At 43.2% G+C, this 27,594-nt stretch overlaps 2 protein-coding genes across 2 annotated transcripts in view; both read right to left on the bottom strand.

Annotated features, from left to right (window-relative positions):
• Positions 1-27,594, bottom strand: part of nrg3a (neuregulin 3a) — a 489,374-nt gene that overhangs the window by 341,944 nt on the left and 119,836 nt on the right. The window lies entirely within an intron of this gene.
• LOC308099991 (mitochondrial import receptor subunit TOM40 homolog) lies at positions 9,363-10,382 on the bottom strand (the record flags this gene model as incomplete). The annotated part of the gene is made up of 1 exon (XM_080448892.1): positions 9,363-10,382. The coding sequence occupies one exon, from the start codon at positions 10,380-10,382 to the stop codon at positions 9,363-9,365; it is 1,020 nt and encodes a 339-aa protein (XP_080305018.1).

Below are 27,594 nucleotides of genomic sequence, written 5' to 3'. Positions count from 1 at the left end.
GTTCCTGTTACACACCATTGTGTACAACCATTGTGTTCAATGGTTGTGTCCAAAGCTAAACAATTGCTGAGGTTCATTTCTCAATGACTGACAAAAGTTCTCTGTGGTTCATCCTAATATAGTTTAGTGGCTCAGGAGAAAGAGCTGCCATCTGGAACCTGGAAGCTTCACAGTTTGATCCCCAGTTTCTCCTGGCATCGTGTCAAAGTGTCCTTGAACAAGAGGCTGAATCTCCTAGCTGCTCCCGACAAGAAGGTCTGTGCCCTGTCTCCCCGTCAGTGTGTGAATAGGTGAATTTGAGAAAAATTTCTAAGCACTTTGAGTGGTCGCTGAAAGACTAGAAAAAGCACTACAGGATATAAATGCAAATGGCATAAAGCTGATATCGGTTGTTTTCTGGTGTATGGTATGACTAAAATAACTCATATCAATCCCTATAGGCTAGATGATAAATTGAAACATTTTGTGGCGTCTTATTCAATAATCTGATCCGTCATACAAAAAAGGTTTAATATAGGGACTTCCAGGGACAGATAGAAGTAGGGGCAGACAAATGCTACAGGGGATGTTGGGGGACAGATGGATTGAAAACATATGATAAGGGAAGGGGTCGGGCCTGTCCGCGGGGATGACTTTTCCATTGAGGTTAGACAGAGCAGTGTGGCCCAGCAGCACTCTGTATTTCACACTGTTTTTCCCAGGAGAGGTGAAGGCATTCATACCTGTTTTTTACCCGTCCAAAATAGGTTTATGACAGCAGGCCTCGAGCTGCCTAGCTCTCTGCCACACACACACACACACACACACACACACACACACACACACACACACACACACACACACACACACACACACACACACACACACACACACACACACACACACACACACACACTCTAAGACAAGCTGGCTGCAGCTACACTGTTTAAGCATTCAGAAGCAATTTGAGAAATGCCAATGGTTGCAAACGCAAAACGTTTCCTTGATTACGGACCAACGAGCATGGAAGAAGATGTATGCGCATGCCGGGCGCGCGCACACACACACAAACACATTACTGTAGGTCTGAATATATCTCTCTGCAATGAGAAGCGTCATAGGCGGCATGTTGTTCATAATGCCACTCTTCTGTGTGCCTCTGTCCTCCCGTCCCTATACCTTCCACTAAATCCCTTTCTTCTGCCTACCCCTCACCACCCTCCTGCTTATCCTCTCGTTCTTCCCCTTGCCCCTGCACAGTCTAACGGCAGCAATTCACTTTTAATTGCTTTCTGAGTCACCTAATTCCACAGAGGAAAGAGAGACATGTGAGTGAGTGAGTGAGTGAGTGAGTGAGTGAGTGAGTGAGTGAGTGAGTGAGTGAGTGAAAGAGAGCGAGAAAGAGGGGGGGGGGAGAAGAAAGATGGTCAAGGAGAGACATGAAGGCAGAGGTATATTTAAAACATTTTAAAGACAGACAGACTCAAAACAAATCCTCTCTTATCCATGAAAAGAGGTTTGAGAAAGTGAATGATTGCTTTTCTTGCCTTGTCATACTGTGTTATATCGGTTTAAATTCTCAGTGAAAGATAGTACTACCTGCCACGGTGTCTGACAACCTTTAGTCAAGTCCCCAATCACAAAACCGTTTCGCGCCTTTGTGTTCCTCAAAACCCATTTTGTTCTAGCTAAAAAAATACACAATTTAAATGAATAACCACTAATGTTACTCTAGTAATAAAAGAGATGACAAATCTACCCTCATGTTATTTCTCTACGGGCTTGGTACTGTTTTTTTTCTTCTCTGTACTGCATAAATAGCGTGACCTTTCCCACAGAAATAAATCATTATTGGTAGACTAACTGTGTTCATTTAATACAAATTTCGCGCCTGGAATTCTTTTAACCTTAATAATGCCTATTCAATAGTCATGACCACTCAATAAACCACAATTAATAAAAGGCTCCTAAAACAAGCAAGGGCCCAGAATGAATGAGACCAGAGGCTGATATACTGTAAAAAATACTGACCTATTTCTTTTGTTACCCAATTAAGAATATCCTTTAAAAACACAGGAAGGGCATGGGTTACAGTCAACAGTGGAACATGAAAAGAACAATAAACAGACATATTTTGGCTGAGGGGAATAAATGGGAAAATAATAGGAATATGAGATTGGGAAGTGGGTGAGCTCATTAACCATGGTAAGCCCAGAAAGAAAGGTGGAAGGTTTTTGGGCCAGCTAGGGAGAAAACAACACACACCATTAACCAAAGAGAACAATACAGATAATTATAAATGCTACCACTACACGCAGTAAAATGTGTCACCTAACATAGGTATTTGCTAATTGTAGCAAAGCAAAAACAAACACTGACCATGCACGGGTGATCAACCACATGAACTTACACCAAACCCTCAAATGTTGGCTGGCTCCACAAAGGGAGGCCCTCGTCTTCACCTGTACCTGTCGCATCGTCTCCTGTCCTGCAGGACAACTACTCCACAATGCTATATAGTCTGGAACTACACATCCCGACAGCCGAGAACGGAAGCTGTCATCTGTTCGTCATTTCCATTCACGAAAATATATTTTAAAATATCTTTACATTTCATTTTAGAATTTCAATTTCTGACAAGCAGCAAGCTATATATGCTTCGACAAATTTGCGCGATTGTAAAGACGAAACAGAAGCGGGGAGGAGGCGTCACATCCGCTTTATCCTCTGATCATTTTCAGAGCTTCTGTGCTCCAGGAGAGCAACAGTCTGGCTCGCCAGACTAGCTAGCCCAAGACATTAACCCTTCCTTCCTCTTATTAACTGCCTTCCCATCATATTCTTGACAGGATCCTACACTACTTTGTCGTTATCTCTGGTGGAAGGCCAGGAATTAATCTTCTTTTGCTACTAATCCTACATATTTTGTTCAAAACTCAAGTCTACACATTATCACTAGTCCTGACGTGATACATCTGTCATACCGATTTCTGATATTCCATGCCGATTAGCTATAATTAGCTTTTTTTCTTTTTTCTCCCCATCTCATGTGCATTGTCACACACGCACACACAGGTCTGAGGTCTCTTTCCTGAAACTATGTTGGCATGTTCTGCTATTGTTCAGATATAGCTGTGTACATCTTCTCCTACTGTATATGCCAAGTCAGTTTCATGCACAATTGATTGTAAACTTGTGTAACCATTACGTCAATAACATTATAGCACTTGTTTTCTCTTTTGAAGGACTCAAAGCCAGTGTGCGACAGACAAAATTCGACAACTCTTTGATTAGTTGGAGATATAATGATAATTGACACAAAAACTAACAATCAGACTGTGCAGATTACAGATACAGTTGAATTACAGATATCTGAGAGGCAGATGAAGAGAAATAGACAATGCATGTGTATGAGAGAGACAGGGAAGCAGACAGTAGAGATGATATACAACTGTTAATCACATGCTACAGTACATTCAAGGCAGTAAGTACTGCAGAAGGTTCACTGCATACATTGCTATCATTATCCTATATATCATATCCTGGCAGAGATTTGCACTCTACTGAGCGCACCTTTCTAGTTAGACAAAATTTCAATTAAATCAACGTAATACATGTCTCCAGGCTTAGTCTGCCCATTTGCACTTGCTGCATCTATTTCTCTTTAACCGCTAGAGAGAAAGGGAGTTGTTTCTTATTAATAGCTGATTGATTTTGATTAAACGTTTGGCAGTAGCTTAATTTCAGCAAATGATTAAACAATCAACCATTTTTTAAAAGCGCTTTAATGCAGGTCATATGGTATGTGTATTTATGTGCAGCTTACCATGGTGCTGAATAAGCACAACCATAAGAGCCTAGGTCAGTATTATGCATTCACTTGCTTGTGTAATCACAAAAGATTATCTACTACAACTTTGGTCTATTGTAAAGGACATTTGGTTTGACATTTCATTATTCGAAAACACAATTGTCACGTACAAGTCATGCAGGCACTTTTTAAAGTTACAGATCATGATAGATGGGCTCTAATACTTATACGCTGCAAAGATCCCAGCCAACAACAAGAAAATGTTAAAAAATAATAATGATACAGGCAAAATGGAAAATACGGTATAAAGTTTTCCATTATTGAACTAAGTTCATCTTTATTTTCCACTTTTCAGGTTGTTGGTCTACTACAATTAATGAGCTGCCCTGTGTTTTAATTGAATGTCAATTCTAATGCTTTGGTGTACTGGAAATGTTCTAAATTGGTAACAGCACTGTTATTTTTCATGTTTATTTTTGTGGGGAAAATGAATAACTTATGCAACAGAATTCTGGAAAATTAAAAGCACTGGCCTTGAGAAAAGTGAAGTTTGTAGGCACAGCACCGCTACATGCATTACATCATGAAACGGAACAACCTCTGGCCATGAAGAATGCCTGGTTAATTGACAGGCAAAGTGAAACTCACTTTGACTTTGCTTTGACCACGAGGACTGGGAGATGTTTCTGCACTACCCCTATGAATACTGTCAATGAGTTCTCAGACACAGCCACTGGTTTTTATCAGTACTGTAAGTGCACTGATGATGTTGTTCCACAGATCAATTCCATTAGACGTCTGAACAGTTTCCACCTATAACTACATCAGGCTGTTGAACAAGTGCTGAACCCCGACTGTGGCCAGGCTGTCCGTGTCCAGACAACACAGGCCGCCACTCAGGATAACTTTTTTCTATGTATCAAATCAAATGAAAGTAATTTTTTTTATATATAATTTTTATAGCACATTTAACATGACCAGGTCAACCAAGGTGCTGAACTGGTAAAAAAAGAAAAAAAAGCAAGCAATGCAATATAAACAGACAATAGCATACAACGAAATAAGCACAAACAAACAAAGATTAGCACAAGTAAGGGAAAAACAGAGCTACATCAGCTGTCACTGAAGGCCAGTGTACTGTAGGTGCACTCTGCTGCTGCTGCACTGGCACTGCCACTTAACGACGGGTCTGATATCTACTTATAAATTATGTCCCAACTGCATGAGAGACTATGGACAAGGGACTATGTTTACATTATTGTTGCTATTTAACTGCCTGATGTATTCAGGCTTTGAAGTTGGAAATCGAGGTCTTCATTCTGACGAGACAGTGAGTGAACACAATGAACAGAATTGATTTGCTGTTGATAAAAGATGGACCTCAGGCATGTTTGTGCGGACGGGTGTGCATACACATCCACACATAAAGGTGTGAGTGTTCGTAAGTGTGCGCTGCATAGCTGCTTTTTACCCCTGTGAATGCATTAGCATACATTTTCTTTTTCATTTGCATTTGAAGTTAACCACTTTATCATTTGAGTCTGTGTCACATTCTGTGGGTAAAATATTTGTCAAGAATATGTTCCCCTCAAGGATGAAGCTTCCATTTAAATGCTAGAAACTATTGAAGGTATATTTACTTTCCCCCCAAAGGAATCCACTCTCATCAATATTCATAACCACATCAGAATTGTGATGAGATTAAATCATGGAGAAAAATGCCACGTGCCACACCTCTATTTAATTAGCAATCAGCGCAGCGATTGCGCCACAAATCAGTGATTCAAATTGTGCGCATTAGCATAATCCCATCCTCAAACAAACCTATAGGGTATGTATGTGAAACTAACATCATATGATCATTACCGGCCTCCAATGCAATCTTAAAAGCGGCATTTGAAAACTGATCTGATTTTGGTCAAAAAAAATGTTTGCTTCCATTTTCCTCACAGCAGTCTAGAAATGCAAACACATACAAACTAAATCAGAGTGATGCTGTGCCCGCCCCCCTTGCATTTTCAAGAAATTTGCCGTTTTTACTGACAAAGAGAAAAGAGTTAAGGAAATGAAAGAGAACTACATTTAGAAGGTTATTGGATGGACTGTTAAGCAAAGATGAAACAACAACTACAATATTACTTAGCAGAATATAATGCATCCCTCTTGTCCGGCTTCCAGCGTTAGGCTAATGTGTTAGCAACTGGCAGATTCCACCTTTCAGCTAAGCTGTGTGTCTGTGTCCATGTGGACACAGACATACTATATGTATGCTGCATATGGGAGGCTGTAGCTCCTCTCATACTGTGTGTGCCGCAGAGCCCATTAAAGATGACAGTAAAAAGGTTTTCGGCCACATTTACATCTCTGTATAATATTCTGACCTGGCAGAATTTGCAGAAAAAAAAAAAGCAGCAACTGGCTGTGGATTAAAAGGGAAGGACAACAACTAGGCAGCAAGATAAAGACCTTTGGTATGCGGTCAGGTTTAGGCCTGACTCAAGGAGAAGGACCCTGCCATGCAGAGTCCAGTGCGGGATATGGAGGGTATGGAATGGAGGGGTTGAGCCCTCTGGAGACATTGTGGCCTAATCAATGAAATGTTGATGAAGCAGGGTGCCTACCTGATAGACCTACCCTCCCTTTTCATCACTCCACTGTGACTTCTACCATCAAGAGCACCAACCTACTGTACCATAGGGATTGAAACATCTAGTTCTACAGCTTTACTCTGTATGTCTTTGAACAACTGGAGTGTGATAACAGTCAGGGAGCCAGAAGCAGGGATTAGTAAATGAATGCAAAGCCCCCCCAATCCACAGAGCAGGTGACTGGTTCAAACACATAGCATAATGCATTGCCTGGGACCCGGAACACTTGCTATTTCTATTATCTATCGGCCCGCGGGTCTGAGAAAGAGGCAGAAACTCTGTGTGTTTAGGATATTGTATACATTGGCTTCCCTGATTGGCCAACCCAAACCGTCGGCTTCGCTGATTGGCCGAGCGTCACATCACGCTTGTGCCGCTAAGCCAGTATAACTCCGTGATTGGCTAAGCCGACTTTTCGGCTCGCATAGCGTTTGTACCGCATAGCAGTATAAACGGCTGACATGTGTCTAGCCAAGTTGATAATCAGGTGCAATTTATACATTGCATTATTGGTTGAAATGTTTTTGATTGGCACACTAGAGTGAGGAACTGCACACCTGCCACAGAAACACACATGGCAGACATTTTGGTATTGTGGTGTCTCTGTCCCAGTACCTTTTTAGTATCAGTACCTGCAGTAATCCTCATCCACTTGCACTGCAAGTCAGCAGTTTTCTCTATTGTGTTGAGCTTTTTGTTTGCATACCTACCAATTTAATTGTCATGGGGCTTTGTTGTTTCTTTCGCTTTGTTGTTTTGTTTTTGTACTGTTCAGCTTTACATGGATGCTGATCTATGGGATTTCCTTTTACCGGAACAGGGATAACAAATCAATCCTTTTCTCCTCCGTCTCTTCCCCTCTCCTTCTTTCTTCCCTTCCGTCTTGTCTCTCTGTGGCTCTATCTTCCAGCTTTGCTACTGTACCACCTCTCTCATTCTCAGCCTTTCCATATTTACTCCCCTTTTACATTCCTTCCCTTTGCTGTTCCTTTATCTATTCTCAGCATTAACAAGAGTTAGAAAAAGAAAGAGAAATAGAGGAAGAGCGAGACAGATAAGTCAGAGAAAGAGAGACCTGCAAGGGGAGAGAATAATTAACATGCAGATGAGAAATGTTATGAAAGATGCAGGGAAACAGCCATATTTAGGTAAGCTAACGTACAGCGAGTGGCAGAATCGGCAACGGTAAAATAATAGATCCTGTAATGCCACATGGGCATGACCAGGGTCGTTGAAATGGCGGCTACAAATCACTTTACATTTACATTTGTGTGTGCACATTTGTGTGTGCATGTGCCTGCATATGCATGTATGAAGCCACGTTACATGTGCATTTTTCAACTTCAGATGAACTGGAAGACTGGAGAGAGAGAATGAGGTAGAGAGAGAGAAAGGGGGGATGAAGGGAACAAAGTGAGAGGGGCCAGGGCTGTGATTACATCCGTCAGGTGACTCCACAACAGATGGTCCAATCCAAATACAGAGCCTAAGGCACCTGACAAAGGGATCCAACAGTGTGTGTGTGTGTGTGTGTGTGTGTGTGTGTGTGTGTGTGTGTGTGTGTGTGTGTGTGTGTGTGTGTGTGTGTGTGTGTGCGCACACGGACGTGTGTGCACGCACACGTATAATCTAGAGGTGAGCTCATAGGTGGAGCATGGCCAGGAATCCAGTGGCAGACAGCTGGCACTTGGCTGGGGTATCGAGGTCCAAGCCCTGTGGGGTACCACATATGTCCACAGAACCAGCCCTATGGTATGGCCACTAGTATAAACAGAACTGGGAATTTATACTCTTGAACACCGGGGGGCTTTTTAACATGCTTATGCCTATGCATTGTTCTCAAACAAATACTAGTCTGGTCAACTATAGAGATAACTAGAAAAGCACGCTCCTCTGAGCGCAGATCTCCGCCAAGCTGGGTTGCCTACCCAGGGCTGTGTCAGTCGTGGGGTACAGCCATCAGCTGCGGGAGGTAATAAGAGTTCGGGCCCCATTTTGCGCCCATGTCACTCTACCGACTATTTGGAGATCTAGCTTTGCTCAAGGGTGTGGCCGAGTTGCTATTTTGCGCCACCAGCCAGATCAGTTTACATTCCCCCATTGTGATTGGTCGTCAAAGACAGCTTCCGGGGGAAGTACATAAAACGGAGGCCCCGCCCTTAACACGCTCTGTATTAAGTTGTTACCAGGCTTTGAGAATGAGAATAGCTTGGTGGAAATTAAATCGTTTTTGTCTCTGCGGCGTCATCACGCAAACTTTGGAAGCCAATCGGAATGGATTATGAAAAATCTGACAGATACATCTTGATCACACGTGTCAACAGATGTGTACCGATTTGTGCGTGTTTTGGGCAAAATCTGTAATAGCAAAAAAGTTCGTTTTGAAGCAAATGCAAAAAGGCAGAAAATCTAGTCAGGCGGGAGTTGCATTATGATCCAAGGAATCCAGGGTAAAATAAATGTCATGATTGGATGACCGACCTACGGTTCAAGAATTATAGGCCAAAACGTGTTACCATGTGGCCGTTTTGAGGGAAAAATCTGGTGGAGGTTCTTTTCCTTGGCCTACTGGGAGTGTGCATTCAATGTTTCACGCTCATCCGTCCAGCAGAGTTGTCCGAATTAGATGTAATGTACACAGACACATACAGACAGATAGACAGACAGACAGACAGACAGACTGTGTGTCTCTGTGTCTGTCCAAGCAGTGGCCAGTGAGCTGGCTCTTAGTGGCCAATGGCTCCTCTAACCCAGCGGTTCTCAAACTATGGGTCGCGACTCGCAACCCAAAGTGGGGTCGCTGTTGTAACCAGCTAACAAAATAATCCCCGTTATCGGGCAACAAACCGTTCAATTTACGGATCGTTCGGCATAACATTATACCGAGCGGGGAGGTCCTCCTTCTGACAGACTACAACTATTTATCAAATGGTGGCACTGATGCCACACTGGAACTTGTTCTTGCGGTAGTCAAGGGAGGCTGCAAGGGCCAGTGTGACGGGCAGAGGCAACAGTTTCTTCTCTAAGGTCGACCCTACAACCCAGTTACTGTCAACTGTACCTTTAAAAATAAGGTTGGCTTTGGGAATGTCCACCTGGTAGCCAAAGGATGTCTTGGTGTCTTGCATCCTAGTGTTGGCTGCAAATTCAACCCCTAACTGCAGCTGGTCATTGGCTTTGTGGTAGTACGTAGCATGGGCTCCGGCTCCGCCAACAGTTACTGTAGCAATATAATTATCACTTTTGTACCTGCCCATGAGGGAACCGACTGCTCCCATTTCCCCAGGCATGTTAAAGACCAGCTCACCACCCAGTGCCAGCGCCGGAGTGATGGATTGAAGGTAGCGGGCCCCCAGAATACCAGAGCCGGTGAGGACATCCGGGTTTCCGAGTGTTGCATCAGAAGTAAAGTTCTTCCCGCGATACTCCATGCCACACTGCCAGCACACAAACCTATCCTGCTGAGTTTGCAAGCCTATTTTGGCACGCACAGCGCTGGTGAGCTGGTGGACGATCTGGGCATTCAGGCTGCCTGTGTTGTCCATATCTCCAACGATGATCGGGAATGACTCTCCGGGTCCAGTCTGTTTACTGCCTACATAGGTGGCGCCGAACCGATAGCCAGAATCCCCAAGTGTACTGAGGCTAAAAGTGTGACTGATCTGGAGGTGGTTACTTAGAGGCTTGTTGAACAATAACCGTGCCCCTTCCATCTGTGTAGGGAAGACCTCTTTGTATTTCTGGTGCCACTCCTCATATGTGCCTGGGTTTGGAAGAAGGGATTCAGAATCTGTAGCCTGAGCTGAGCCAGATGTTGGAGGGACAGGAGAAAGTGGAGGCATGGTGAACCCTGGAAGGACAGACATAAGACCTAGGCCCCCTAGTCGCCGTTGGCCACTTCTGACAGCAGCTGGGGCCGAACTCTGGGGGCTGGCAGCCAACATATTGCCCATAGTTGATGTTTATGTCTGGAGGAAATTCAACCCCAACAACCCGTCTTGTCTGAGAGTCTTATCTGTGTGGCTCTGGTGCGCAGATATGTCCATATATTTATTTATTTAGCATACACAAAGTCCTCAAGCCTAGTAGTTGCCTGCTGGTCTGCTCTACGGGAGGGTGGCCATATATGGAATGGAGATATGACCAATTCATGGACTTCACAGAGCGTATCAGCCCAAATATGCGCGAATCGCCACGTCAAATGCCCGTATATGGAGATATGAGTGTGTGTGTGCCCAGATTAGGCCTATATATGGAGATCCCTGCTGTCAATACAAATCGACATTGTTTGGCAATGGTTATGTCACTGGATAATGCACAAAATGGACATGACTGATGTCACAATACCTGATATCATAGCCTCTTCCACCAAGACAAAATTCATTAAATATAACGGTAGGGTGTGTATACCCATATATAATATAATATATAGATTGGACATTTGTGACACGTTCCCAAATATTCCCAAAAATGGACATGCATACAACTGTTTCTGTTGTCTCTGCCATCACATGCCCAAGGAGATCCCTGATATCGGCACAAATTGATTATGCCCAAATATGGACATAGTGAGAGCCAGAGGGAGGGCCGGGTTCGATCAGGTGAGAGAAAGAGGACAGATAGAGATTTTTTATATGAAAACATCTATGTTTTCATATAAATAGATTTTCAACAGTGATCCAACCATGGCCATACCCACCACTGACGTGTTCTTTACTTTACAACTTGAGGAAACTTAACGAGCAAACACTGAATCCATGCAAAGCATGATAAAGGCAACTAGAACATCTTACTCCAGTGCAATGCTTGTATTCCACTTTCATTCATCCCAAAATGGCTTCTGACGAATAGCTTCTGTGCGGTTGCGCTACGGTAAACAGTGGCCATGATGCAGGCTATCGAATTTATGTTAGCTAGCCAAGTAACGTTGACTAGATCCATCAAATTGATAAACTTACAACAAAAGGAGGTAACAGGATAGATGAGATGAAGAGAAACCAGACAAGTGTTACAGGAGGAGAGGCTGGAAGAGAGGTGTAACAGTAGAGAGAGAGGGAGCGAGAGAGAGAGAGAGAGAGAGAGAGAGAGAGAGAGAGAGAGAGAGAGAGAGAGAGAGAGAGAGAGAGAGAGAGAGACAGAGACAGAGACAGAGAGAGCAGACAAACAGCATGCTGCTGGAGGAGACTAGGCTTAGAGGAGATAAGGTGAGAGGAGGAGAGAGAGAGAGATGAGAGGTGAGAAAACTGATGCCAGTGAAATACAAACATTTCTACACAAAATGCATCCAACCAAGTTTAAAATAAACCACTGACAGATGAGGAAAAGCACTGCTTTCTCAAGAATAACTGAGTCCAATATAACCGTAATTACCCGAAAACAGAATGTTTAGACAAATAGAATCTTGTCAATTGCACAAGGGAAAGAGAAACACTTTCGTTTAGTTTGAAGCAATGCATAGTATGCTGAGAAGTTTAGTGTGGTTTAACTTGCCACTTATTCATACAGGTACAAGCAGCGATATGTTGGTGCAGCCGGATGTCCACAAGACAGAAAAATACGTTAAAAGTAAAGACAGAGATTCAATTAAGGTTTTTCCACAGTCCTTGCAGATGAATCAATGGACTTGAGTGGGAAAGAAAAAACTGTCTATCTGTATTTACTACATAAACCATGACAATGGAGCTGAAATTTTGTTTTGGGGGTTCTGTCTGCATCTATTACAGAAGCCATCCTCTATCAGCTGGAGAAGTGTGGTCTGGAGATTTAATATCTCAGTAGACGGCTATGATGGAGTAGCACAATGAGTGGGCATGTGAGTGGAGTACAACGCATTAGAGGGCTTCAACCGCGGGCACTATTCACACATTGCTGAACAGTGTTGATTTTTTATTATTCTTTTAAATAATTATTTTGGGGCTTTTATTCCTTTATTGACAGGACAGTAGGCTGACAGGAAATGGGGAGAGAGATTTGGAGTGACATGCAGCAAAGGTAGTCGGGATCGGGACTCGAACCCGCTACACGCTGTCAGGCTACACCGGGCCTAGGTGCCTGGACCGCTACGCCAGCAGTCGAGGCTAACAGTGTTGATTTTGACAGCAAATTTTGATTTAGTTTTAGTCATAGTCTTTTGAATAAAATTCCATTTAGTTTTAGCCATATTTTAGTCATCTGAAATGGTTTATTTATTGACATTTTTTTCAACTTAAATGTATTTTGGCTGGCCTCGATGGCGTCGTGATGGCTGATTTTACACTTGGTTGCAACAGGTCGCAGCGCGACGTGTTGTGGGCTTGTAGATCTGCTATTTTCAGAGCGCAACACCTGAGCGCAACCAAACATAAAATGACTCGTCTTTTAGTTCTACTGGATCTCTTCTCGACTAGTCCCTCCCTAACAACGTCTAGTTTTAATTTGTTGACGAAATTGTCAATATTCTTTGTCCTAGTTTTTGTCATCTTAGCTTAGTTTTTTATTTTGTTTTTATTTTGTTTTGGCCGCAAGTCCGCTTTTTTACCCTCCAGTCAACGTTTGGTCACATTTGTCCCAAGATGTCACGATATGCATTTTGGGGAGTGAGAGTGCGTTGGGAAGACAGGCAAGTGAGAGAAAAACAAGCATATGACACAGTCATATTGTACCCGGTTGCTCTCTTCAGAGTCCCGCACGGAACCAAATGGACCCGTGGTCCTGTACCCTTGCGCTCATGGACTAACAAAAACAGCCAAAATGGCAGTAAATAGTAAATAGTTTATGAGTGAAATCAGTTTGTGTGTTTTCGCTGGCCACCACAGACTTTTGAGGATCAGCTGAATGAATCCCTATTCCCGACTGTCGAAATGAATACACACCCGGTCCGTAGCGTGAACCAAACCCGTGGAGACAAGAGAACGTACTAGAGAACGTTTAACCCCGCGTCACCAGACTTTCCAGATGACGTTAGAGTCACCATTGTTGCCATGTCCACTTTTTATAAGCAACTTTGGGCTTGTTTTTCTGCGAAGGTGCTTGTAAATATAAAAAGAAGCAGAAAGTATTTGAAATATTTGTGACACTTTGTGAGCTTGTAGATCGGCTATTTTCAAATAGCCGGCGGTTGAAAGTCGGTTGAAAGTGCTCATGTGGCCTATAGTTGCTTCTTTTGGGCTTTTGTTTTCATAGACGTGGTTGCTTATTTCTCTCACTAAACATGGCAACGTTGAAAGTCCAAATGAGTAACAGCGCCACAGTGCATAGAGATACATACAGTGGCAGAACACAGTATTGTGGGTCGTCTTTAGAGCCCATATTCTGAGAGGTCTTTAGATCCCATATTCTGAGAGGACATTGAGACCCCATTGGCTAAATGACCAGCCAATGAGGAAAAAGTCTCGCAAAAGTCACGCAAAAGGACAAAAAGACCAGCCAATGAGGAAAAAGTGACCACTAGCGAGTGTAGATTTTTACCAGGTTTGGCAACCTGGTAAAAATCTAAATAAAACAGGAGGCATCCCACTAATGTTGCTCGAACAGGGCCCCCAGAGGGAGGACAGTGGGTGCTTTTCTAGATCCCTTCAATGCAGCGTACTCTGCAGTCACAGCTGTCACAACAAACAAAATAAAATTATAGGCTACATCCAGCCAATGACTAAAGAGTGAAAGTTACCAAATATTGGCCTTATGGCTGCTTACAGTACAAAGAGGCCAGAGACGTGGCTCAGGTATTTTCTAAGGAATGAGGAGGGCTTCAGTGAAATTCATGAAAAGTCAACAGAACTTGCCAGCACCATTGATGTGGTTCCATCATAAACGTGTGTTAGCAGGCAGCAAAAAGAGAACACATCATCACAGCAAACAGAAGTCTTTTATAGCCTTTTATTGTAACAAGGCAACTAAACACCAGGTTTATGGAAAACTCAGAGCCAGCTATGTCAGCTATATACTACGTTATACCTTCAGCTCTCTTCAAACTCACAAAAGAAAAGCAAAAAATGAGAGTGTCACGGTAAGCTATACACGGAAGACCTGCATCAGACTCCATCGACCAGGAAATTCCCAGTTGGAAGGTAAAAATGCGCTGGCATCGATCGCAAAAATAAATATTGGATACAGTAGAAATGCAATACTACACTATATAATCCTCAGTGTTATATGTGTACGCTCTCAGGGACAAATTCACGAAGGCATTGCGCGGCTTTGCTCCTCCTAAACCTCTGCAAATGAGACAAAAACAAAGTGTCTAATTCTCAAAGCACCCGCAAAGGTTGAAATACACCCCTAACTGCACTGTCAAGCGAATAGCGTCTCCGTGCTCTGGTTCTCTTTGCGCGCATTTAAATATCGTAACTATGAATATATTTGGCACAACATTGGCCCCTTTCTATGCAAATCACATTTGCAAAAAGACTTCCAATTCACAAACACCAGCGCAAATAGCAACACAATTAGAGTGAAAGCTATCAGTGTCTTCAGAGAGCTGGTGGTACAGTAACTGAAGTGTGTTCATAAGAGGTGTCACGCCCAGACTTTCCAGTGATCATGTCAGCAGTGATTGTAGCCAGGTAGACATTGTCATTCCAGGCATGCTCGTGAGCAGATATTTTCAACCCACAAAATGGGAATCTGTATATCTTCTTTTTGCATTTAATACTTTGTCATGTATGTATGTACATGCATAGTAGACCAAATATGATTCAAGATCGTGTTTCTGCATTGCCTATTTCTCGCCTCAAGTGATTTCAGAAACATATTTCAGTGTACTGCTGCAGACATGACAGTTCAGGCAACAATTTAAAAAAAAGCACCCCGCCCAACGATGCATACATAACTGCGATAAGGCATACAGAGCTGCTCTCTGGCCGAAGCGTAGGGGATTCCGGTAAGTGAACAAATTTGGTGTGAATGCAGCTTGGGTTTATGCATGGTGCTGTAAATTTGATTATAATAAATAGAAGCCTTATTGTCTATATTCGTACTGAAACGTTTTTTTTGCTGTTGTTTTCATTTGAGGTTTGGCACTCTGGTACACTATTGATTTTACACAAAGAATAGGACAATTCTAAGATATCACATCAGTTGAATCATACCTGCCAACTCTCCTGCATCCTCAAGGAGACTCCTTTTATTCAGAAGGAGCGAGTGCATTTTCCGGCAGCGGCTGCTGCCGCGGAACTGCCGCGGAACTGCCGGTGGAGGAGCGGCAGCTGCCGGCAGTGACTGCCGGTGGTGGAGCGACAGCTGCCGGCGGAGCAGCGGAACTGCCGCGGAACTGCCGGTGGAGGAGCGGCAGCAGCGGAACTGCCGTGGAACTGCCGGTGGAGGAGCGGCAGTCAACTTATTTTTTCCGCCGATAAAGTATAGTTTTGGACCATGACGGAGGCGCGCCGACTCAGCAGACCTTGAGGCCAAGGAGTCGTGCCCGAGCGCCTCCAGGCGCGAGTGCCCGCGCCGACCGGCCGATGGTCTGCTAGTCGACTAAGCGCCGTCCGAGTTATGTACCGATAGGCACAGAATCGGAAATAATTTTGGTGGGGACTGCGTTACACAAACGCAGCACACTCCCAAAGCTGGCGCCGCCGGCAGCTCCGCGGCAGCTCCGCGGCAGCTCCGCGGCAGCAGCCGCTGCCGGAAAATGCACTCGCTGTCCCTCCTTTTATTTGACCACGGCAATCTCTCCTTTTTTTCTACTGTTTTCGGGGATTTCAGCGTTTTTGCGTGGCAACCCATGTGTCAAAGGGCCACATACTGTAGGACCTACCCTCACACACCCCACTGATATGCAGCCACGGCCATTAATGTTAATTTGCGTAGTTCCTTGGGTTTTTCATATGCAAATCGCCATGGCAGTATTTGTTTGTTTTTTTGTTGGAAGGTGTGAGTGGTGTCTCTCTCTCGCTCTCTCTCACTTTGATTCTGGCACACACACCCCAAAAAAAACTCTCTCTCATCAATGAGTGAGTGGGAATGTTACTCTTTTACTGTCGCTTTATGTATATTATGTCTGGATAAACTCCAGTCCCACATACAGTGTACACATACAGTACACTCCATGTATAAGTGATAAATTGTAATGGAATGCTATTTATAAAGAGTTTTTTTTTAAATTAGTGGTTATTATTATTAAAGATGGCTCTTTTATTGCTTCAGTCATCAAATACATATCTTTAGGCCTACTTTTAGCTTTTTAATGGAGTCTATTTTAGTAAAGCCTGATGAATATGGATTTTTGTCAATAAAAAACATCAATCAATAATAAGCAACAAAATAATCTTATAACGATATGTTTACAATTATATTTCCTCAACAATAAAAAACACAAACCCATTTTATAGGCACATAAAATGAGTCAGTGACTTCAAAACAAGGGAAAAAAAGAACGCCTTGCACACACAGCCACCATTCACAATTCACATTTCAGCACGTTTGTTTTTTTCCTTGGGTTTCACTTTAGCAGTTGCATAGCATGCTGTGTTACTATTTTCACTGTGGTTTTCTTTTGGATTCAGGTCAGCTCACAGCTTGCTGTGTGCTGTGCTGATCCTTTGCAGCATGCTAGGGTGCTAAGACTGAAGTCTGATTTATATTGTCGTACAACGATGACGCTCGCCGAAATAACGTGTCGTAATCCGACTTGGTGTGAGCTTGTAGATCTGCTATATTCTGTTTAGGGGGCGAGTAGGGGGCTGATTTGCAACACAGAACTCAGGCCACATTTGACCTTGGGTCATTGTGGTCAACTGTTTGGGGTACACTGGAATTCCCTCAAGGATTGTGACTCAGTGTGAATCTACAGTGGCAGTGATTATGTCAGGATGGCTGACCATGCGCAACGCTTACGATCAGAGAATAACAACATGAATGTTGGCCCAGCCATTTTGAAAACAGTGTGGGAGCTATATATTGGTCACTTGCCTAGTTCTGAATAAGAATGAATCATTATACACGAATCCACAGAGCGCTGCCCTCTAGTTGCACAATCGTTATTGCGATGTCAGACTGCTGTTGCGGTGTTCAAAAACTGCTCGCTTTACCTGCTTTTTTACAAACTAAAATGCTTTGGAAGATACAAAGTGTCACTGTTCACATTATAAGTGTCAGATAGTCTATTATATTTGGCTGCGCCACAATTATTAATGAATCATTTCAACCGCATCATCGGACAACAGAGTTTAATGAGAAGGGACAGCAATGTGTTCAGCTGTGGCTGAACCAGAGTCCTGCACGGGTCCAATTTTGAGAACCCGCGCCCGCCCCGCCCGTCAATACTCAGATCCGTGGACCGACCCGTCACCCGTGATTATTTCAAAATACGAACCAGACCCGCCCCGCCCGTCAAATAAACGACCCGTTGTCCGCCCGTTTACCCGTGTAAAATGTAAATCCTATTGAAAAGTGTGTTGAAAAAGATAGCAGCCTTCAACAACAGCGCTACAATCAGTGGTCAGGTTTGTACAGAAATCAAGTGAAGACGGAGGAGCGAGCTTAAGCCACGCACGCGAACGCGCATCTACGCAGCACACATGTGTCGTTGTTTTCGTCATCATATGCTTTTAATTTGAAGGTTTAACAGGATGTTCAATGTGTTTTTGTGAGTTAAGATGACTGACCAGCATGCTCCATGCAGTTGTGCTGTGTTAAGTTCATAGAGTTAAAGGTTAAGTTACACAAGTGACGTTGTTTGGGTGGAAACAGTGCTCTCTGATTTTCACAATAAAATGATACCCGCCCGCGATTAGTTCAGTACCGCCCGTCCCCGTACCCGTGATCTTATCAAAGTAAAATTTTCACCCGTTTTCACCCGTCAAACGCGGGTACCCGTCGGGTACCCGTCGGGTATCCGCGGGTACCCGGCCCGTTGCAGGACTCTGGGCTGAACCACATCTAGCCAAGCCTTGTAACTGACTTTCTTGTGGACACGACAAGAAGAAGAACCGCATCATACCGACGTCCGACTCAAATAATAAGGGCTGTGCCACACGCACGCACGCACGCACGCACGCACGCACGCACGCACGCACGCACACACGCACACACGCACACACACACACACACACACACACACACACACACACACACACTGGGTGGGACTGAGTGAAGACGTCCAAAGATGTTAACATACCTCCTTCATTCTGTCGCGCTCCCTGTTAAACTGTTGCACAATCTTTAATGTGCTGACAACTAATTAATGTGTTGGTTGTACACAGGTGACGGCAATAAATTAACGTTTCTCCTCTGCTTTAATGTCAGTGTGTTGGGGGATGCGATGGTACTCCCGACGCAAAATAAACAATAAATGAGGCTCATCATAAGTGCTCATTATCCTATATTAAAATCTCCCAGTGGGTGGACTTCCTTCGCCTTCTTCTTCCTGTTTATCTGTTCGCCTTCTTCTACCACACCAGCAGTGCAATTGCTTCCACACTATGCACAAATAATAATGCATGCCATGGGAAATCCACTACACTACATTTCATGCTCGCAACTTTCATATTCACTGTACACTGTGTATTTGTACATTGTTGCGCAATAATAGCCCTATATAACTACAATACGTATTGGGCAATACTTAATGACGCGCACGTCATACATGTTCCTGCGCATGAGCACAGAAGCGCCGACCAGCATTTACCTTGCAGACGTCACCTCTGTAATTTAATTGTAAAAGTGTGCAACAAGTGGAGCAGCGATCCACCGCTCCCCACCTCCAGTACACCCTTCATACTTAGCAAGTCACACAATGGACCACTGATATGCATCCTATGTTCATTCACGGTGTTGACACTCGGCAGCTTTTGTATGCTTTTGTAAGAGGTGTGAATGGTTGTATTTTATGGATACACAAGGTAGATGCACTCACGTGCATGTCCATGCATTGTGCGGGCGCATGTGCATTTCTAATGCATGTGCGGGGCGCACGTGCAACTCCCACCTCCAGTACACCCGTCATACTGTGTATGTGAGGACGTATTTGAACACACCTGACCTACTGTTATGCAAAGTAGTCAGGTGGGTACTTGCCGTACGAATCGAGGGGAACGCATTCTCGTGTGCACCAAAAAAAACAAAAAAGTACTTGAATGTTTGACGAAAGCCATTACATTATGTCCTGCAAGTCACTGCCTATAAAAGTTAGTCAGTCATTATGGTAATGGGTTTGACAAGCGGTAAATTAAAGAGATCTGTAAACTAGTCAACCTTATGTTTAACAACCTTGTAACAATATTGCTACAATACAACATTACAAATTGGTGACTAGTAAAAGGGCAACAGACTGGTAAATTTACGAGTTTGTTAATGATTACATCACAGCTGTATAAATCCAGCAGTTGGGGCATTCTCATGGCTCAGCCACTTGCTGTGTATATTTGGCTGTGTTGGTTGGCCGGACACTTTGGTCCTAGACAACATATCTCAAAAGACAACTGGCTGGATTGGCATAAGGATGTCCTTTCCACTATTCCACACCATTTCTTCCTCGGCCTAGAGGGAATGCGCGTGCAAAGTTGCACGGCAATCGGACGCTGCGTTCATGATTTGAGGCCTTTTGTTCAAAACGAGCCACTCAAACTTTGGAGGTCAATTTTAGGAAATCAGTAATATGAAAAATCTGACAGATCTGTCTTCATCACATAGAGATAATGTGTACCGATTTGCATGTTTGGACAAAAGTTGTAGGAGTAATATCAAAACATGTGTTTTGCAACAATCTGCCTCCTGGTGGCGCTATAAAAGGCCGATGTGAAAGACGTGGGGCAGAGGTTTTTCCTTGGCCTCTAGGGAGTGTGCGTGCACAGTTTCACATTGATCTATCCGACGGGCTTGAGATTAGCTGTACACAGACAAACACGCATGCACGCGCACACGCACACACACACGCACACACACACACACACACACACACACACACACACACACACACACACACACACACACACACACACACACACCCACACACACACACACACACACACACACAGGGGCCAAAACATCGTCTCGATCACGCCTTTGGCCTGGTGGAGACACAAATAATGATCAAATACAGCCCTACTTTCATGCTTTTTATTTTACTTTCACTTGTATTTCACCAGGCCTACAGTATCTGGCTTTCAACCAATGGTGGTTCTGTTTCATTAGGTCATGCACATACATACTGTAGCGGCATGAGCTGTGGTTGGTTTATTTTTGAGGGGACATACATACTGTATACTGTATACACCAATCCCATCTCTAAGTTAAAGGAGGATAATGTGGACTCAAGGACACTTTGATAACAGGAGGACATATGGGACAGTCAATTGAAACACCCTGCCAGCTGGAATTGTCTCTTCTTTGTACAGTACATCAACATGGTTTACTTAAGTTGATTCCATAGGAACATCCATTTACAATACACTCTGGCCTCCCTAAGATGTAGTTTAGAATGGTGCAATGTCCTCAGTGATAATAACGGAATACAACACAGTGGTCATATGGCATCTCAGCAGTCCTAAGCTTTTCACACCTTTCCTTACATGTAAACACACACGCGCACACACACACGCACGCACACGCACACACATACAGTGGATTACCCATGCTACCCAGCCCCCTTGGCTGAGGAGAGACATTTTTGTACCTTGGGAAATGACCCAAGAATCCAGAATACTGACTCATACATCACACCTTATTCAGAATAGTGCTGTTTATATCCCCCTTGAATCCCCTTTCCAATGTCTTACTTTCTATATGCTAAAAAAATGCACTGATTATGTTGGTTCCAGTGGTAACTAGAGATTGATGTTCCTTATTCTGGCTTCTTATTAGCATAACAAAAGCTTATCCAGGTTATTGCAAAGGGAATGTGGGGTTTAGAAACACCTGTGCATAAGGACAAACTACTTGAGCAACATTAAGGGGACATTTCGGTGTATCTTTAGAGACAGTCATCTTTCGAAACAGAGACAGTTCCTGGAGGGTAATGAGATGACCTGATTGTTTACCAGTATTATCACTCACGGCTTGAGATTTGGAGACGAGACACACGCACGCACGCACGCAAGCATGCACACAAAGACGCAGTCACGGACACAGGAACGCACGCACGCCCTCTCTCTCTCTCTCACGCACACGCGCACACACACACACACACCCACACACACACACACACACACACACACACACACACACACACACACACACACACACACACACACACACACACACACACACACACACACACACACACACTGATTGAACTTGATATTTTTAATTAAATTATTGTATTGTGAGCTATGAATTTAAGGCTAATTGAAAGTCATTTTAATTTCACATCCTTCTATTCATTCTGTTAATCTGTAGTGCAGGGTTATATGGGGGCGGCGGCGTTGAGAGTAGGCCATTTACCGATACCCCAGAAAATCTGACTCTTTTTCACAGCTTAATGTTGCCAGGTATGCTGGACAGTCTCTCCTGAGGCTCAAAGTCTGTTCTATAAAACAGTCTAGCTCAGAAGTAATGACATCCTATTTGCAGAGTAGCTACATTTGTCTGGAAGAACTGTTGTTTAATTTCCATCAACTCAACACCTGTCACACACGCATGCACACATGCACACACGCACACAGAAATGCTCGACTTGAAACTGTATTAGCTTTGTTTTTTTCAATGTGGCTCAATCTTATTAGCCAGCTTGCCATAATGGACCCACATACAGACTAATCTCTCAAGAACAGATTCAGAGCTGCACTACTGAATTTGTCAGGAGGGCCGTTCAGAACGTGTCAACAAGTGGGCGTGCCGTAGATCAGGAAGCAGGCCGCGCTTTACCCAATCAAATGTAGTGGGCGGGATTTACATCTGTGCGTTCGCTTCCCACTGGAAACAAACCCAAACTCATTTAACAACAGTGTCCTCGGAGCCGACAAAACCACGGAAAGTTAGTAACATTTTAACTTGTTCTTCCATCATAGAAACAAGTGGGCTTATTAGCAAAACGATCCATGTTCCGTGGGAGATATGTTGTTAGTGTTCCGTGGAGATATGTTGTTAGTGGGAATGAAAACATAGGCGCACCACCGGAAGAGGGCAGAGGGCAGACCAAACAGGCTTATTTCCTGTACCAACGTTCTAACTGCTCCCCCAGAGTCAAATTTCAAAAAGAAATTACGATGGGTTCCCAGATTACATACAGACAGACACGTTCAAATGTATGCAGAGATGGACTCGAACCCAAACTCCACAACCAGACAGTGGTGTAAAGTAACTTAAGTACATGTACTCAAGTACTGTACTTAAAGGTAGGATAAGTGATATTTTTTGGTAAACATTTTTTTTTGTTGAAAAGGTTAAAGTACTATATTCTGATAGTAATAATTGCTACAGAGCGTTTGTTCGGTCACAGGGGGTCTCTCCAGCTCTTTAGTAAACAGAATATAAGTACATTTTCAGGTAGGTGACAAAATTTAAGCCAATCAGGAGAGAGCACTGAAAATGCATTTTCTGTTTAATAAAGAGCTGGAGAGACATGGGAGACTCCTTTTACTGAAGAAACACTCTATAGCAATGAGTACTATCAGAATATAGAGCTATTTAACACTTCTTTTAACCAAAGTAAATCACTTACCCTACCTTTAAGTACAATTTTTAGGTATTTTTTACTTTCTTCAGTATTTACAATTTTCAATACTTTTACTTCTAGCCCACTACATCTCAGAGGAAAATATTGTACTTTTACTCCACTACAATTATATGAACACTTTAGTTACTACATACATTGTAGATTTTGATTATTATTAGAAAACACACTAATCAATTCAGCCCAATGCATATTTCGGCCATTTAAAAAATGTGAGCTTGTAGATCGGCTATTTAAAAAAATATTCTTTATACGTTTTGAACTTGTGAAATGGGACATTCTGCACAATGAGTACTTTTTACTTTTGGTAGTTTAAGTATATTTTGATGCCGATACTTGCCGATACGTACTTTCACTCAAGTTCCATCACTGCAACCAGACCACAACCTCTCACTGTTAACCATGCCAATGAGACAATTTCTGTCAAGCTTGGATGAACACGGGCAGGCAACGGTTGCTAGGCAGCAAGAAGGCCAAGTGTTTTCATATGCGAGTTGTACATTGCATGTCCTTGGATGCCAGGACTGCTTTTGTGTGTTTATTGTCTTTACTTATTTTTTTCCCTCTCTCAGATAAATAGAAGCGGATGTTTGCCAAAGCAACTTGACAAACGGATAGAAGTCACATTCTCTTAATTTTTTACAACACTAGCTGCCCTCTATCTTCACCCCACCCTCTCTCTCTCTCTCTCTCTCTCTCTCTCTCTCTCTCTCTCTCTCTCTCTCTCTCTCTCTCTCTCTCTCTCTCTCTCTCTCTCTCTCTCTCTCTCTCACAGTGAGCAGCAGGCGAAGGAAGTATAGCCCAGGAGTTTCTCACAAATTGACTCAACAAACCCTGTCGTTGAGTCCCTGCTCCCCAACTTAAGTGTTTACTCTAACTCCCTGCTTCCCCACTCCTTTGGTGTGTGCATGTGCCAGCGTTGTCTGTGTGTCATGTGCTTGGTGAATTGGTTTCCAACCCAGAAAACGTTGCAGATGTCTCACAAAGTACAGTGCACGCGCGCGCACACACGCTCGCGCACACACGCTCGCGCACACACACACACACACACACACACACACACACACACACACACACACACACACACACACACACACACACACACACACACACACACACACACACACACACACACACACACACACACACACATCCGGAGAAGAGAGAGCAGCCATTATCAGTGGTGAAGCCGCAGTGTTATCGTGTCTGACGGTGGAGATAAGACTGCAGATCACTGTCTTACTGGCATGACACACACACACACACACACACACACACACACACACACACACACACACACTGTTATCTGCACACTGTAACCAAGACTCAATTCATTTTGCTCCACAGGAGATGAGGCGGAGCTAGCCTTTTGGTTAGACAAACAAGTTCCAGAGCATGACAAGTGACCAAAAACACTGTGGTCTTATCAGGACAGGTCCAAGATGTGAATATAATTATGTATACACAGTACTAGTATATGCCCCAGTGATGCAAAATAACTCAATACGAACACTCCTAACATTCCTAAATACACACTGTACAGTAACTGTCATGGCAATAATAACCATAATAATAATGATAATATAAATGGTAATACACTTTATTTGTATAGCACCTTTCATGCAGAAGTGCTTCGCATTAAAGAGCTACTGTAAAGAAAACAGGAAACTGTCTAAAAGGAAGCAAACTAAGAACACCCTCTCAAATAATATTGTTTAATTACAGTTGCTACCACTCAATTTTATCTTCCTCAATTTTATCTTGACCTTTCCTTCTGTTCCTTTCCCTTCCCACTTTAGTGATGCAATGTTGGAACGTGACATACTGCTTCAAACACATCACTTCATGCTCCGTTCCTATATTTGGACTAATTATTTTTTACTGAGAACAGTAGACATGGTGGCTGAATCTCACAGTATGTGCGTAATAACACACTAACCTCCATGGTCCTCTGTCATGTGCACAAATGGAGCAACTCATGGAGGATATATCCTTATCTGCGGTAGCCTTCCTTCTCTCATCACTCAGATAATGAGTCAAATCCAGTGACATCTTTTACAAATACGTGGAGAAGAGAGATACCAGGAGAGAGCAAATGAGAGGGAGAGTCCATTTCAAGCAAGCATCAAAAGCTGACAAGATCTAAGTCGTATATAGAAAGGAAACGTTATAGAAAAAGTAGTCTGTCAGACCCATTTGCCTTGTTTCTCTACAGTGCAGACTGAGTGCACTGAAAATAGAATTTAACCTGGAGTAGCACCTCATAGCCTGCAAACCAACCAAACCCCCAACTCCCCCAATCCTGCGTTTTCACATAGTCCCATGGACAGATAAGGCAGCCATTGAATTGGTGGAATTCACCTTTCTTTGACCAGTTAAGTTGGCTAGGAACTTCAAGGATGGCAATAACGTCAGTCAGCTTGTTCCCAAGTTAGCAGGGCTTTTAGACTAAGCGTGAATTCCAAAATAATGGATTATGGACACTGACAGTACCACAAATTGCACATTACTTGCACCCATTATCTACACCGTCGTAAGGTCCATTTCACATAAGGTATTGTGCTGGTGCTGAGGCATTACGTAGGCCTATAAAAGCCTGAAATGAACAATGTCAGTATGGTAATCATAACTGTTTGTTTTATTCAGTCCAATGGACTCAACCATTGGCAATCTGATGAAAAAATATATTTTACACGGTCTACCCTGCCACACTGAAGTAAGTTGGTTGAGTAGAAATTTGACTATAACATTGTTGTTACAGACAGTGTTTGAATTGAGCTGCTACAGTGTACCAGCTCTGTTGACTTGAACATGCTTATTAACCAACCTATATTTGTAACATATAGCTCTTAAAAGTACTTACAGTACTATATACTAAAATGTATTTAGGTCAACTCAATGGATAACATGCAAATACAAACTAGAAAAGTGTGCTCCTCGGACCACAGCTCTCTGCCAGGCCGGGTTGGTGCATGTGAAAGCAATATATGTTCAATATAGCCTATTCCATTTCCATAAAGAACAGGCCCCACCCACAATTGTGTGACTTTTTTTTTGGGGGGGGGGGGGAAATGCCTTTGTAACAAACAGTCATTTGTAGCATTTGTGGTGCACCCTTTGGGTGGAAGTGAAATTGCTTTTGGCTCTGCGTCTTTTAAAGGCCCCTCAATGTGTGATTACAATGTGCAGCAGCTTGGATCAGTTCATGATTTGTGGCATTTTTTGCCAAAAAAGCCCCCCACACGTTGACTAGCACGTTGTTGTTCACATCCCCACCCACAACCTCAAATGAATTTGTACTAGAGGGTCAGAATATCTGCTCACGAGCATGCCTGGCATGACAATGCCTTCAACTGGCTACAACGGCTTCCACGCGCTGGAAAGTTTGGGCATGTCACCCAACTCTCTAAAGACACGAATCAATTTCACTCTAACTGCATGTGGCTATTATCGCTGGTGTCCTTGAATTTGACTTTATTTCTTTTTTTCAATTAGGCTCATTTGCATAGAAAGGGGTGAGTTTATTGCCAAATGTATGCATATTACCTAATTTATGCAAATAGCACCGGAGCACCGAGATGCTATTTGCTTGGCAGCGCAGTTAGGGGTGCATTTCAACTATTACTTGCACTTGAAAAATAAAAGGCTTAAATTGTCCGTGTTGCTCCAGCGTTCATCTCTTCTTGGGTGCATTTCACCCTTTGTGGGTGTTTGAGAATTACACATTATTTTTTGTATATTTTTTACGCAGGTTTAATGGCCACAAAAGCTGTATGATCCATTCGTGAATTTACCCGTCAGTCTTGTTACTTTCTGCACATAAATGGAATACAAACACTCATAGCTCACACTCATAGCCATTCTTGTGTGAGCACCCAGCATCCTGTTCATGCATTCTTGTGCTTCATCAGTAACACTGTGTCAGGTGCAATGCTGAAAAGCACTTCAAACATATCTGGGATGACCACCTTCACTAATCATGATATTCACTATATGGTACAGTCACTCTGTCCCGGGCCCAAACATAATTGTGTCCTTCAAAATGGTGAATAGGATGAATGTATGAATGAATGAATGAATGAATGAATGAATGAATGAATGAATGAATGGATGGATGGATGGATGGATGGATGGATGGATGGATGGATGGATGGATGGATGGATGGATGGATGGAGAAATTATTGTACAATTTCCAGAAGAGACAACATATTATACGTCTCTTTGACTATCTCTTTGTTTCGCTCTGCTCACACATGAAGGATCTCTTCAGCAGAACAGTGTACATTGTCAGATGAATAGAGGTTACAGGGAACCCCTGTGGAAGACCCTGGGCTCATAGACAAAGCAAAGCTCATAAACAATGGACAATGAAATATCCACAGCTTTAACACACAGATATATGAGGAGAAGGAGGGAGATTCATGCGAGAGAAGCTGATTTAACATGCAAAACATTGGGATGCAAAGTAAAACATGGTGTGGCCTTGGCTTGACATCTTTATTGATGTCAAGACAGCACGGCTGCGCGGATGAAAAGCTGAACAGGTAGCTTACCATATTAAGCT

This window comes from Gymnoscopelus braueri, assembly GCF_963280865.1.
Source record: "Gymnoscopelus braueri genome assembly, chromosome: 14".
Classification (NCBI taxonomy): domain Eukaryota; kingdom Metazoa; phylum Chordata; class Actinopteri; order Myctophiformes; family Myctophidae; genus Gymnoscopelus; species Gymnoscopelus braueri.
Note: the sequence above shows the minus strand (reverse complement) of the source record. Positions and strands in the feature narration are given on the sequence as shown.